General features: G+C 47.9%; 2 protein-coding genes across 2 annotated transcripts in view; one reads left to right on the forward strand and one right to left on the reverse strand.

Moving 5' to 3' along the window:
- Positions 1-15,417, forward strand: part of PDLIM4 (PDZ and LIM domain 4) — a 445,004-nt gene that overhangs the window by 264,705 nt on the left and 164,882 nt on the right. The window lies entirely within an intron of this gene.
- The window catches only part of ACSL6 (acyl-CoA synthetase long chain family member 6), a 48,132-nt gene that overhangs the window by 13,073 nt on the left and 19,642 nt on the right, over positions 1-15,417 (reverse strand). Inside the window, exons 2-10 of the mRNA XM_069869472.1 lie at positions 12,810-13,030; positions 11,868-11,982; positions 10,483-10,547; positions 9,950-10,051; positions 9,705-9,804; positions 9,101-9,279; positions 8,538-8,570; positions 7,622-7,673; positions 2,513-2,586 (exon numbers count right to left, since the gene is read on the reverse strand). Of these exons, the coding sequence (XP_069725573.1) occupies positions 2,513-2,586; positions 7,622-7,673; positions 8,538-8,570; positions 9,101-9,279; positions 9,705-9,804; positions 9,950-10,051; positions 10,483-10,547; positions 11,868-11,982; positions 12,810-13,030 (941 nt within the window). The remainder of the gene's footprint in view (positions 1-2,512; positions 2,587-7,621; positions 7,674-8,537; positions 8,571-9,100; positions 9,280-9,704; positions 9,805-9,949; positions 10,052-10,482; positions 10,548-11,867; positions 11,983-12,809; positions 13,031-15,417) is intronic.

A 15,417-nucleotide genomic window follows, 5' to 3' on the forward strand; every position in this document is an offset into this window, starting at 1 on the left:
GAGGAGTAAAGAGCACGGAGATGTACACAGAGGGCAACGAAGAGGTCTCTCCATGGGAGAAGGCACATCGTACCCACACAGCTCACGCTGCAAACAGAGGCTCACCCCGACAGAGAACCCAGTTTTGAGTCATTGCTTTCTACCACGAGGTGCTAAGCCTGCGGTTTGCGCTCCTGGCTAGGGGCAGGCCAGCAGAATCCTGGGGCAAACCTGCAGGAGCCTCCTGGAGGTCAGCAGGGCTCTGCAGGCGCGGATTTTTTTTTCTGTGCTGCACAGAGCCCAGAGATTCCTACGGTTACTAGGTCAAAGCTATAGATTTTTTTCTTTTCCTTAGGTTAATCATTGATTTGACTCAGAACACGTTGGAAAAATTAATGATTTTTTTCAGCTGCAAAAATTTAACGATCTCTGTTGGTGTCTCGAATCATTTTAAGTGATTAAAATGTGATTTTAAGGGCATTATCACTGCCACACGTGGGTGCAGTGGGGAAAAAGAATGCTGGACAAATAATGCAAAAATTAAAAACGACCAAAGTCTTCAGTTTGCTGAGGTTTTAACTCTATTTCTGGGATAAATGAAGGCCCTGAGAGCCTTTGCCTGATCCACACCTCAAAAGACAAGTAACCTTTCTACCTGCACTTCCAAGGGTAAGACTCGCCATAATATTATGGACTAGAAAAGAAAGCTTCATTACCCAATGGAGGCTCAGGAGTTTCTTCCGCGGGGAATGTTTTACTGGAGTTAAAGCTAGGCAAGCCGGATTTGGGTATCCCCTCCCAACCACTGCCTAGCGAAGGCAAACACGATGGACCACATAGGTGTCTTCAGCACCTCCTTTCTTCTTATTTTCTGTGTCAGTCTGAATGAAGCCACCAGGGCCTGCCGATCTATTTATACATGATTTCAAATTGGCCTCATTTTCTGCAAGCACGATAACATCAGTCTGTTAGCATCACTAGCTATGCTGCTTTTTTGATGCTACTTTAAGTGCCCTGGCAATAGATGACTGTGTTTTAAATTGGATCAAAACGATGACATTGAACTGTAGCTCACAGTTGGTGCACTTGCCCAATTAAATGTAGAAATAAAAACAGCTTCTTGGCATTTAAGAACAACTTTATAATAAAGCTCTAGGTTTGCTTCAAAAAATATTCCTTTATAAAAATGATTGAACTAAGCAAAACCGTCACAAAAGGATGTAAACAGCAGATCTCCAGTACTTCTCAGCTTTAGGAATTTTTATTTTATCAATTGATACTGCTTTCAAGTATTTTGCATTTAATTTGTTTTCATTACTACAGTTTAGACTTTGCCCTGAATGTGTGGACCTGCTGCAGGCTTTTACAGTCTCGCCAGCAACGCTCTGGTGACTGAAGATATTGGATTTACCTCTTAAACCAGACTTACATCTCAATCCGATACCTTCAAGATTAATCAAAGAGTCCCCCTGCTCTCAGTGAACACTAAATCCACTCCTGGCCGATCCCTTGTTCGCTCAGCTACCTCTAAATCAGCTCTTTTCCAAGATAAACATTCCTTCTCTTCGAAGCTTGCTCCCACCTACACATCAGCCTTCACTCTGAAGCCAACGAAGGCTCCGCGCTGCGAAGCCAGAGGTCTCGCTGCAGCAAGCGGCTACGCTGGCATTTCACACTGCAAACGGCTGGAACCACATCCCTGCAAGTACTTGAACACGGGAGGTGAGTGGGATTTCTCACATCACGTGTCCAAATTTCTTTACACCACCGGTATGAAAACCTCAGAATGTTCAAGGATTAAGATAAGACGACTGCAGGATTTTCAGCACCAACGATAAGCCCAGCAAGGGGTATAAGGTAAGAAATTGTGCACGCTGTGTGTACATCACAACTTTATAAAACTGCCTGTTTACTACAAAAAATAGATTGCTTAATTTAGGTACAAGCTGTATAAAATCCACAATATGCTGTGCTAAAGCAATTTTGCTTCCCATATCATTTCTAAACACAAATTTACACATTACATGAAACACATACAGTTACTTGGCCATAGCCATGCTTTTTAAATGTGTGAATAGCGGAAACCAAGATATACTTTGATATCAAGTAAATTAACTGTTCTTGTACAAATGTGTCTGCTCTCATAGATACACGCTTTATGGACAGAAAGATTTCAAATAAATGAGGGCACTGTCTGGGCATCATTAGAAGTGGACCCCTGTACTGTTTTTCAAGCACCAGTTGCTGTAGAGGGCTTGCTTGCTTTCCTAATTCTCTGAAAGGAGCTGATTGATTTACAGGAGCCAACACTGCTCCTCGGAAGCACTTTGAGCCCTACAGATCCAGGGAGACAGAGCTGGAAAGAAGATTTCATGCTTTCCAGTGCTGTAAGCTTAGATTTGTCCCATTTCCATGGATTTGGCCCCCTGAGTAAGAGCAATTCCACCTCTTATCTGCAGGAGCACATTCTCAGCCCATGCAGAGACACAGCTTAACTCACACACGGCAATATTTTCTAGATCAGGTTATTCACCTCCGTCACTTTCAAAAAGCCTGAAAAATCAGCCACCACGTTCCCATGGGTCAGCATTGCACCTTTGGGGCTTCCTGGAAGGAAACAGAGAGCGATTTTAAAAGATGAACCAGTCGATAATTAACAAAAGTTTAACAAAAAACAAAAACAACCCCAAACAAACCAGGAAATGGTTAAAATAATAATTTCTCTTTTTGAATTATAAAACCTATTCAATTTTTGCAGTCATATCTGTACAGTAACTCAAAATCTAATAAAATGATACTATAAACAAGAATATTTCCACTGGAGACTCTGATCAACACCGTCCACCAGAACTAGTCCAGCTGCAATTTATAAGAGCGCTTGGATGAAGCCACTTGAGGAACAAGGACATCAGACCTGGCCGGCTCTTCCCAGCCTCTCTAGGCAGGATTTATTTCATGCACACTGTGACTAAGAAAACTCCCGAATACCAACAAACCCTGGTTAAGAAGCTGTTAAGCTCTTAGCAAGCACACTGGATAACCTGAACAATGCAGAAAACAGGTAATACATGGTAAAAATTAGGCCACAAGATGACCCTCAAGACTGCAATTAAGGGAAATCATCAATAACAGCAGCAGGAAAGCAGAAGTGTCCTGGAGACAGGGAGAGGGAGCTGGCCCAGCACATCACCCCAGCACCTGGTGCTGTGCATTTCACCTGTCTGAGCGACTCCGTGCTCTGAGAATTTGCTTTTCCACCCCCTTTTCTGAACTAAAAATGCTCCTTCACACCATAATACAATTTCTGGATTTCATATCTGTTCATACACCAAACTATTGGTGTTCATCAAACACTGAACACGCAGGTTGAAACCTCTGAACACAGAAACTGGAGCCGAGGGTCCCATTCCAAGCGCCCTGCCTCCAGCACTGGCACGTGGCCCTTTGCACGTCCTGTCACAGCACTGTCCCTTCCCAGCACCCTCAAAGGGTTTATTTCCAAAAAGAAGGTGTAGCTCAGCTCAAATAAAGATGATGGAGCCAGCGTCCCCCTCCAGCGTCTGTTTGCGCAGATTGTTTTAATCCACTCACACCACCATGGGTGGCTCAGGGCTGCCCCGGGAGCTTTGCGACGCTGCCACACTCCATGCTGGATGCCACAGCCTCACAAAGCTGTAAATCAGTCAGAACTGCATTCTGGTTTCATCTGACAAGGAAGGGGCAATGGTGTTTTGTGAGCCAGTTTCAGCACAGGGAAAATACGCTCCATCCTCTTGGTTTCAGGGCAGCCTGCAGCTGGCAGCACCTCGGTGCCCCTGTGGCACAGGCTCTGCTGCAGGAGCCACGGTGCCGAGCCCTGTGCCCTGCTAGCCTCTCAAATAATTAAATAAAGGCCCAAACAACATCATCATTATTGCATGCATTTATTGCACTAAAGCAGGACATTCTGAGCATCACGTATACTACTGAAAATCCGTTGTTGTTCCAAGTGTGAGAGTAATCCAATCCCAAATACTTGCAGATGAATATAGTGCAGAGAAGCTATTCTGGTCTCACTTACATTCGTCCTCCTCCACAGCTCAGAGGTGAAGCTAGTGCTGAATTCTTTGCTAACCACAACTGCTCCTGCCCCAGCGTGCCCGTGACAAGGCTTGTGGGCACCAGCACAGCCAGGCAGGTTTTGTTTCGAGGCATTTATCTTCACAGCTGGGTGCACACATGGATCCAGATCTCAAGAATACTCCGTGAACCAACGCCTGCTGTAAATCCATGCCAACAACCCACAAAACTGCTTGTGTTATTTATGTCTAGACAAATATGCTCAGCCCCTGCAGTTCTACATCCAGCTGCACTCCTGCAGCGTTACGCAAGCTTCTCCATGTGAGCAGGTCGCATGTCAGTGAAGATACGCTCAGTACTGTCTTGGAAACACAAAATTGCACCCTGTGGCTATACCAGCAGCAAACTTGGGTCTTTATGGACTCAAGTTGAGCCAAGGCAGGTTCAGATTAGATATGAAGAAAAATTTCTTCATCCAAAGGGTTCTCAGGCACTGGCAGAGGCTGCCCAGGGAGGTGGTGGAATCCCCATCCCTGGAAGGGTTTAAAAGACAGGCAAATGAGGTGCTCAAGAATGGTTTAGTAGTGGACAGGTACGGTTGCACTCAATGATCTCAAAGGTCTTTTCCAACCAAGCGATTCTATGATTCCTGCAATTTAACACAGCTCTTCCCACTTGTTTGGAAGATTTCTCAGATGCTTTGAGACCTCAGACTCATGAACTTACTCCACCTCTGACTTCCATGCAAATCCAGTACCTCTGCTCAAATCACAACATGCCTAGAAGCAGCGTGAACATCCTGACTCCTTCCTGCATGTCCTGCCTGCAGCAGGTTCAGCATCCAGGACAGGCTGCGACGTTAACGGCATCAAAGCAGAGCAGCAGTGCTAGAGCCAGGACAGCTTTCCTCAGGAGGAATCCTGAACAAACCCCACTGCCGTGGTGGAGCTGCAGCTTTTGGGGCTGCGGGATTCATGTAAATTTTGACCTTCTTTAGTTCTTCTATTCTAAGAGTTACTCTGGCAGAGCAGTGCCCTGTGCTATGAGCCCTTTCCCAGAATTAGCACCTTCAGAGGAAAAAAAAAAAAAAGCAATAATACTGCTTGTTTTAAAAAAGTCCATGCCAGATCTGCAACACTGCTCTCAAGTTTGAATTTTGTCGTGAAGACAACTTGAGAGCGCACTGTTACGGGTGCGCTGCAACCCCAGGCAGCTGATAGCCCTGGGGGGGCCGTTTCTTCTCCTTGTCTCAGTGCCAGGTCGGTTTCACAGGTCTCATAAGCAACACAAGAACCTTTCCTATGTTGTTAAATGGGTCTTCCAAGTAGCAGCTCCAGCTCTTCCTTCCTTGGAGTGTGATCCATCAGCATTTCAGGATGCAAGCACTTTCCTCCCCACTGGAGCCTCCAGCAGCCAGGGATGTGCGCTGCCAGGCTGTGAGAAACCACTGGGAAGCAATTTTTATCCAACTGGATACAGGTGAGGAAATGACAGTTTGCTTCTCTGGAGCAGGCAGTGTCAAAAATTATATCCTAGGGGTTTGGGGACATTTGTGCGTGTTTGGTGCAGTTCCAAGAGCTGAGGATTTCTTGGTACAGCAGCAAAAGTTGGTCTTGTCATCTGAGCTCAGCAACCTCAGCCTCTCCCTTCTTCCTGGGGAGGTACCTGGATCCTATCAAAGAAAAGCACACATTAAAATCCGCTTCTGGGTCTTTTTTATAAGCAGCTAAAATTGTTTACAATTCTACAATTTCCAGGTTACAAACCCTGTGGCTAAGATCTGTTTCACACCAGCCAAAATGTTTAGAGCCCTTCAGAATTAAAAGAAGCTCTTGATAACACATCTGTTGGAAGAAAATTCTGCATCTGGTCATTAAAAATAACCTGCCGTGGGCTATACAAAAGGCCAAGACTTTTACTTTCAAAACACAACATGGAAAATGGACCAGAATGTTGGTGCAACCCCTGGGAAAGTGATGTACCAAGCCCTCCAGGAGCAGAGGGTGGGCTGGTGGCTCACAAAGCATTGCTCTGTGAGAGTTTAATTTGCAGGTGATTTGCAGAATTTGCAATGTCTGGTTTGGATGGGAGAACCACAATGAACTCCCTAGTGGTCCCGTTTCTGTAACTTCAGGCATGTTCCTAAGAAAAGCACAAAGTCCGAAAACAGCCCATGGCAGCATTTGTGAATAAAAAAACCCAAAAATGAAAACCCCCTTCCCTATTCACAATCTTCAAATTAGAAATAAAAATGTGAGTTGAAAAAAATAATTGCTCTGCACTTTAAAACCTACACAAACAAATTGTGCCCTGCTGTATGTGCAGGCAGGGCTCCTCTGGTCTCCTACAATTCCCATTTGTGCCTGGCCACTTTGCACAGGCGGGCTGGTGCTCACAGCGCACGCGGCTGTGGTGTCCGTATCCTGCACTGGCGTCAATCTTTTCCTTTTAGGAACCCCTGCTGCTGCTGCAACGGCGCAGTCACAGCCTCTCACATCGTGCACTGCCTTGAGTACGCTAAGGGCACAGATCTCAAAACCAAAAACACTGTGTGAAAAAAAAAAAAAGGAAATCGAAGCCTTTTCATACATTTTGAGTTTGTTCTTGGAGCTGATAAAGCAGTTGCCTACCTGATCCGCAGTGCGGGTCTCCTGCAGAAGCCGAAGATGATGATATCCCCCCTCACTCAGCCGAACCTGCAGGCTGAGCAGCTCCCTCTGGGAGGGCAGCTGGGTGACAAGCAGCATTTTCTGCTTGCCTGAATGAGCGGAGGCCAAACCAAGGATGCTTTGGGGTAGGACCAAGCGTTAGGCAATCCTGAGAGCACAGCTGAGGCTGGAAGAGCTGCTCCAGCAGTCCCAGGAGCACGGTCCCTCCCAGCAGCGAAGTATAAAAGCAGTTTCCCAAGCAACTATGCCTTGTGCATCTGCGCTGCCTGCCTGTGTGGCTTTTGGGTAGACGCTACAGAGGTCGAGATTGCAAGAGTAGGAAATTCCTGCAAGTTGTATGAAAACCAGAGTCTGCAGAGAGGAGAAAGCACCGGGTCTGCTAAGAACAAGCAGAAAAATGCCGCTGCTCCTCTCCAAGAAAAAGGAGCCAGCAGCATGCGAGCTGCCCAGGCGCCTTCCCCGCGGTGCCCCAGGGCCAGCACGAGGCCACGGGGACACGGAGCAGGCTGGGGCACACACTGCAGAGAGGACACTGGTGTGCACGGACACGCAATGGGAAGCTGGGAACCCACATCACCTTCTCTTCTTAAAATATTTGCAGAAGATAAAAAAGCACTCAATCAAGCGCTTCACAACTACAACACACAATGAGAAGCTGAAACACAGGCAGATTTCCCGACAACTGAAAAATCATACTGCCCAAACACGTCCCAGAATTCAAATGAAATATATATATAACTATTTTAATTTGCAGTCTACAGAAATATATATATGTGTATACCCTGAAGTATTGAAAATGCATAGAAATATCATTGTAATATCAGTATAACAGCAAGTAAGCACATAATGAGGTGGTATTAATAATTAATTTAATAAACTATTCTAAGATTTTTAGATTAAAACGACTCTTTTACCTGTGGTGCCACTAGTAAAACAGACAATTGATAGATCTTCTGGTCGAGGAGGCTAAAAATACACAAGGAGAAAAAGAAATTCCATCAATCAAATGCAGAAGGGCCAATGGCAGACTGTTGTCTTTGTATTAACTTAAAGATCAAACCATATATATTTCAGCTCTGCCATAAAACGCTTTCATTCCCCATAGCAACTATAAAAAGACCATCATAAAACTTCTTTATCCAGTTTCTTCAGATGATGCAGACTCTATTCCTCCTTCATGCTTCACTCCAGCTGCATTAAGGGAATGTTTTAGTGTAAGAAGATTTTGGTGGAGTATTTATCTTACAGGTAGCATTTTCAAAGATACCACCTATACCCATAGGTCTGGGGAAACCTGACATAATTTACTGATAGTTTACTGATATCCGGATAAATTCTGGAACCATATGGCTATCCACAACAGGGGACAGACTTTCCAGAGCTGCTGCTTGCTCCCATTTCCAGGAGCATCTCTGTATTCTCAGCACCACTGCATGTGTGTGCTACTTTGGGGCGTGAATGAATAAATAAGCGACCTGAAAAATCAGAAGCTGCTTTTGAAGTTTTGCACAAGTATGAGCAGCTGGTAAAAAACATCAATGCAATTTTCCCAAAATATCCCAGAGAAATACTGCCAAGCAGTATTTTTGAGCTATAGAAACCCCTCTGGAAAGGGTGCAAACATGTTGCCCCATTGCTGCCTGGGTAAGGCAGCAGAATTAGTGCAGCTTAACAATGGCATTTAATTACTGCCCCATTAATGTGTTCAGCCAGGACGAACTATCTCAGTTAAGTGTCCCCAGTGGAGGGGATGGAGCAAGCACTGCACATCTCCAGTGGGTGGTATCAGCAGTCCCTGGGGAAGGGGAGAAGCAGCATGCCAACACTCACCACAGGCACGTGCCGACTCTCACGGCCATGGTCCTGAAAGAGAACAGAGCAACAAAAATTATTTCCACTTCAACCCCTGTGGTGTAACCCACTCGCTAATAACCTGCAAAGGACTAGGGGAGAGTGTGAGCTAGAGCAGAAAAAATCGTGGCTAACACTTCAGTCATATTTTCTACCCCAAATTTCCTGCATTAACTGCAATGCCATCCTTGGATTTCAAGTAATGCTTGGGTTGCTTAAGCTGGATCCAGGCTGTCTCATAAAAGTGTAAGGTTGTAGGCTTGCACGTAGGAGGATGGTGTCTCGAATAGCAAACCCCCTTCCCAGGCTTAAATAGCAGCCAATACCTTATTTGAGCAGGAAGGTTTGAAGTGCTGGCTCTCTTATCAAGAAGGAATAACACTAAGGGGCAATTCCACTGAGCATCAATATTATCAGCCACAAGCTGCTCTTTTGTGCTCTCCAGACACTGAACCTGCCATGCAGTTCACAAGTCCCTCTATATTTCACTACTATTTACAGAAACTAAAAGCGTCATAAAAGGAGAGGGAGGGCAAACTTACCTCCACCTCCTGCATGGTCTGGATGCGAACCCCGCAGCGCTTCCCCCTCTCAGTCAGCTCCTTCTCAAACGGGTCCATCAGGATGATGGAGCTCAGACCAGGTGTTTCTCTCCTCTCCACGTGGTCAAGGAGTATTCTGGCTTTTTCAGGTTTGTCACAAATGACCGTGGAAATGTCAGCTGGAAGAAAAGCAGGAAAAGGAGATGTTTACAGTAAATCTCTTAATGCAAGACTGGCTGCTGGCTCATAGCTAACATCGCATCAGTTGAGGTCAACATCACAACTCCTAGAATATAACATACATTCCTCTTAGAAAATCAATACCGTTTTAGCCAACCTAAAAACTACTAAAATTGCTCACCATGTGGGCTACAAAATCTAGGAGGCAAAATATGAAGCAGCACAGGAACGGGTGACCCTGGAGTAATTCCTGCCACCAGAGCAGCCCCATCCACTGCTGTGCAGGACGGGGCACATGGGAAACACAGCAGAGGCAGCCCTGACCCAGCAGGGGGACACGCTGCTCCCCAGAAGCATGAAGAAAATGAACTACTCTAAGCAACAAAACTGGTTTCTGTGAAGACTACAACAATTTTGTTTTTACCTGTGTTGACGATGTAACGAATGGCTCCAGGACCTAAGGTGTCGTAGAGGGGAACGACCACCATGGAGTAGGTGTAGCAAGCCAGCTCAGAAATGATCCACTGCAGGAGCACACCAAAGCATGAAGGTGAGAAGCAGGCCGTGGAAGCAGATTTAAATACACTTGAGGACAAGCTTCAAGTATAAAGTAAGCTCACAGCTCAGGAACGTTATTCATATAGAATCAAGTTGAACTCAAAATCTCACCTCTGGACGGTTTTGAGCAAAGACCCCAATGAACTGCTTTGTGGATGGCTTGCAGCCCTGCCGAATCAGCCCTGAACCCAGAGCTTCTGCTCTTTCAGCTACCTGTGATTTGGAGAGAAAAAGAAAATACATAAAAAAGAGGAATATAAGCAATACTGAACTAAGTGAAGACAAAGGTTACACAGGGAGGCTCTCAAATTGTGTTTGCTATCTAAAAAGCCCAACTCTTTGTTATCAAGAGCTGTTAGGAGATGAGTAGCAGCTGGCCGCTGGTTGGCAATGCCCCATGGTTTTGAGTATAGAATCACACAATAGTTTGGGTTGGAAGGGACCTTAAAGATCACACAGTTCCAGCCCTGCTGCCATGGGCAGGGACACGTCCCACTAGATCAGGCGTGGCATGTGTCACGAGTGGCCAGTGGCATTGAGCCAAGCCTCACAAACCAACACTTCAGCAGCCTCCTGGGCTAGTGTGTTACAGACAGGTGCCTTGACACCCCCGCCCTATGCAGGGGATGTCGTGTCCAGCTCACCTCCTTGTAGGACAGCCACTGGTAGGGCTGCTTGGGCTTCCTGAACCCCAGGCACGGGCCGTTTTCTGGAAGACGAGCAGAGACAACAGAGTTACGGAGGCAGCACCGGGACTTAACACACTGCACGGTACCACAGAGCAGGGATGCAGCAGAGCCCTCACAGAGTAAATCTGTTATTGGGTCATCTCTCTCTCCTGGGCAGAGCTCACAACAAGCCCCATCAAATTAAACACACGAGCACAGCTATGGGGATCGGCTGGGATCTCCCAAACAGTCACTTCAGTCCTCGTCCTCGAGCTGCAGAGGGGACAGCAGCAGTTTGGCCCCAAACAGACCCATTAAAGGACACTTCTCTGAAGGTGGTGCAAGAACTACTGTCTGACAAGGGCTTTCATCCCAAACACCGGCTCCCACCGCTTTCGCTGCCTTTTGATTTCAACACTTCAAAGTGAAAACTGCTATTTTCAGCACAGCCTGCTCTGGAGGAGGGTAAGACGATACACAGCGCTGCATGACAAGAGAATATCTAAGAAGTTTAATTAATTTTCCAACTGTACTTACCTGTACAAGACCCATCCGTCCAATCACCTACTGAGTTCTTTATTTACCCCTGTCCTGCAGGCTGGAATATTTGCAATTCCACCGAGGCTTTTGGCGGTACTGAAAATAATAACCTGACAACAAAACTGGTGCGTGCAACAAGGTGGGATGTCGTAAGCAGTGGACACAGAAACGGTTATAACAGAGCACAGAAGAGCTGTCATGGCTTTTCAGTGTGTGAAATGATGTCTCACAAGTGTGTGAGAGCTCTCTGATGGTACCACCGATCATGGGGTAAGGGCAATGGTTTGATGCACTGCAATCAGCTTCTCAAAGAGCTTGTGACAGAGTCCTTGACCCTGCCCTGGCGTGGAGTAAATGGTAAGCTGGACATGTTACTGATGAAAAGGCAGCAACATGAAGAAATAAGAATTAGCTCTGTTGGGTTCCCAGATCAGTCCTGCATAAGTATTCATAAACATCTTGGAAATGAATAATGTGTGATCAGCTTTGCCTATTCTGCAAAATTCAGGATGTTAAACTGTCAGTGGCAGCAAAATGATCTCGTGATACCAAGAGTCTGCACAATAAAATTCAACGGCATTAAGGGCAAAAAATAACACACGTAGTAGGCCTCCTACACTCCTTTGGCGCTGGAGTCCCAACGGGCCTCTACACCACCTGAGCCTCCTGCACTTTTATGGGCTCCCACACTCCTTCAGCCTCTCGTCTCTCCAAGCTCCCCTAAGCCTCTGAGCCTCCTGCACCATTTGGGCTTCTATATCATCTGGTCCCCCACCACAGCCCACCTCTGCTCCCAGTCCTCCTCACCACTGTGCTCTCACCTGAGATGCTGAATCCCCTCCTGAAGACCTCGTACATGGTCCTGGCATCGTCGTAATAGTGCGTCAGCAGCTGCGGGTTGTCCCCAATCACCGACCGGCGTGCTCCATCCAGGCCCTGCGTGACACGGTGACATGATGGGACACAGCCACCACCACCACCCGATGGGCAGGAGATGGAGAAACACTGAACCACAACACAGCACGCTCCCCAAACGTAGAGACCTCTGCAGCCACCATCATAGTCCTGCCCCAACACCCACAGGGACAGGAGAGGTGTCATGTCCACCTCAGCACCCCAGTAACACAGAGAACAGCCTCCCCAGAGAGAGGAGCACTTGACTCTGCTCGTTCCCACAAGAGATGGCTGAAGGTTTTAGAGGGGACAACACAAAAGGCTTTAAATTTTTATCACGCTTGCAGATATTAAGTGGAAACAATTTTCAGAAATATTTCTGTTCTTTAAAATGAAGCAGCTTCATTAAACTTTAAAACTTTGTGCAAGCATGAGAATTAATAACTCCTCAGCCTCTAAGCACAGATCCAGGTTTTTCATTCTACTTTTTCTCATTATCATAAAGTTTACAGCAGCAAACTCTGTACCAGGCACACAGAAGAAGTGCCAGCTGATTTGACCTTATCAGCTGCTGCCATTCAGTGGTTTGCCCCATGCAGCTGCAGCTCCTGCAATTCCCAATCCTGGATGGCTAAGCAAAGCTAAGACCAAAACGGTACTGAAAATCAAAGAGAACAAATTAACAGGCTGTATTCTAGTTTACAGAAAAAGGTGAATGAACGTGGGAATTGATCCTTGGCACAGCTTGTGAGGCAGCTGATGTCAGGATGAGGTTGGGGAGCCCTCAAACCAAACAAAAGCACCTCCTGGCATCCCCCGTGGTCACTTCCACACATGCAAATCTTGGATGAAACCCACCCCAGCCTCACCTCGACTTCCTCCGACTGCATCCGCAGGTCGCAGGGCGGCTTTACGGCCCTGGGCCGGCTGGCGAACCAGTAGGCGACGACGGCCGCGAAGGCACCGATGCCCACCAGGGCCGTGGCTGGCAGGTTGCGGAAAAACTGGCTGAGGTCATCGAACTCGGGGAGCCGCAGGCTCCGCAGGATTTCCTGAGCCTGCATCTTCTCCACGAGTGAAACAGCAAACTCTGCAAGAGCCAGAAGGATGCAGACAGGTCACGCCATGGGCAGCACGGCACTCGGTGTCCATCGGGAAGGGGAGGATGCGCTTTCCCTTGTCAGCTCTGCTGACCTGCGGGGCTGCCTACCAACAACCCCAGCTTGAGAAGAACTGCATCCATGGAAAAGATACGAGAAAGGACGAAACATCCCTGCAAGGGTGAGCAGACAGCTCACTCCTAAAGGATAACAGAGTACAAATGCACATTGGACGATGCAGCTGCTGTGATCTGTAGCAGATTCTGATAGAAGCTCTGGGATCCAGGAGCTTGCTCTGTCTTCCCTGAGCAGGATGGGCACAGCCAGGCAGCGCGGTGCCAGCTCCAGCCGCGAGCCCTCAGCTCACGTGGAGCAAGGCAAAGCCGGCACAGCTCTCTGTGCAGACATGCTCTGAAACACCACATTCTGCCTTTATGCCAGCTTCTCATTCTTAAGTTCATGTTCCTTATGATTTACATCAGGGTAAATTATAGGGGATTCAAGACAAAGAGTTTCATTTCATCTCTTAAATGTTTTCTGGAAAAACCAACAAGGGATTGCAGACGGGGGATAAGGGAGTGCCGGGGTATCAGGCTGAGACCACGACGCCACCGCGGGGTCCCCACCCTGCAGCCACGATGCCTCTGGGTGCTTCACAGGGAAGGAGGGTGGCTCCCGAGAGAAGCGCCGGGGTATTCCCCAGCAGGCAATTCCACAGGGTGCTGCCCTGGCATGAGAAGAGAACAGCTGGGGCCTCAGCTCCTGACAGGGCTGCTGGGGACCCCCCAACCCTGCTGCCAGCCCTGGTGCTGCTCCAACAGCGCTGGAACCAAAAGCGCAGAGAAAACCCATAACACTTTTTCCATAAAGAGGGCGGTGCATGGAAGAGATAAGCAAGGGCACATGTTTTATAGCACAAGACAGTACCGTAGAATCATAGAAGATTATGTTGGAAGAGACCTTAGCGGTCAACTCCAACCACACCTGTCTACTACTAAATCATGTTCCTAAGAACCTATCTACCCGCTTTTTAAATAACTCCAGGGACGGTGACTCCACCACCTCCCTGGGCAGCCTGTTCCAGTGCTTGAGAATCCTTTTTGTGAAGAAATTTTTCTTAATGTCCAATCTAAACTTCCCTGATGCAGCTTGAGGCCATTCCCCCTCGTCCTATTACCTATCACTTGGGTGAAGAGACCAACACCCACCTCTCCACCACCTCCTTTCAGGGAGCTGTAGAGAGCAATAAGACCTCCCCTCTCCAGGCTAAAACAGCCCCAGTTCCCTCAGTCACTCCTCAGGCAAGACTTGATCTCCATCCCCTCCACCAGTTTCATCACTCTGGACGCACTCCAGGACCTCAATGCCTTTCTTCTAGTGAGGGTCCAAACACTGTGCCATCCCCAGCTCCTATCCCTCACACCTCTCAGCACCACTTTGCTGTGGGCACAGGAGGGTGGCCCTTGCTTGTGCTGGACACGGGACGAGAGCTGCTCACTGGGAAAGCGAGAGGGCAGGCAGCTGAAGGCACATCTTTCCAAACATAACCCCTGCAAGCTGTCTTACTTTGCCCTTTTGCAGAGACAGAAACAGCCAGCGGCGAGAGGAGCCTGGCTCCCAGGGTGGAAGGCGAGGTTGTCCTCAGGGGACTTGTGTTTGGGTGTCCAGCACACCACGAGCATGTTAAGTAACTGGCATTTACAGTAGCAGCATCAACTCCCTGCCAGGGAGTCTCCAATATCTGCCAGCCCTGCAAGGAACAAGCTGAGCAGATGCAGCAGAGGGGGGGATCCAAACAGTTAAGGTTTCCTGCTAAGCCCCACAGCTCTATTTATGACTTTACTAGCAGTCAGGACTGCCGGTCTTTAAAGAAAAAGCTTTTCTGCTCCTGGAACCCAGGCAGCCCCTTTCCTCTCGCCCTCCGGCCTCGCTCCAGCTTGCAGAGCTACAGAGTGACTCACGGAGGGGCTTTGCTCCCATGGGGGGCAGGACTTCCCACACAATAGCACCACTGACTTTAACACAAACCAGCTTTTTTCCTCCTGGGAACAGTGTCTGGGTTAGCCCGAGGGTCAGGGCTTCCCCTCTCACAGCCTTTTCCCGCATCGGTGCTGAGCGAGCCCTGGAGACCAGCAGAGGCCAGCCTGCAAACGGGGGAGGTTTTTAAGTTTGCATGAGCAAAAAGAGCACAGTGAACAACGAACCTCACCTGTTATGGGGCTAAAACATGGTGGGGGACAGCAGGGAGTGGTGGCAGTGAAATGGGGCTCATGTTTGGAGCCATCTCCCTCCTGTGGGCTCTGGCCACCCCTTGGGCGAGATGCTGCAGCCCGAACCCAGCCCAGCATCCCACAGCCACCTCCACTCCCGAGAATTC

The sequence above is a fragment of the Phaenicophaeus curvirostris genome, chromosome 15 (assembly GCF_032191515.1).
Source record: "Phaenicophaeus curvirostris isolate KB17595 chromosome 15, BPBGC_Pcur_1.0, whole genome shotgun sequence".
In the NCBI taxonomy this organism is placed as follows: Eukaryota; Metazoa; Chordata; class Aves; order Cuculiformes; family Cuculidae; genus Phaenicophaeus; species Phaenicophaeus curvirostris.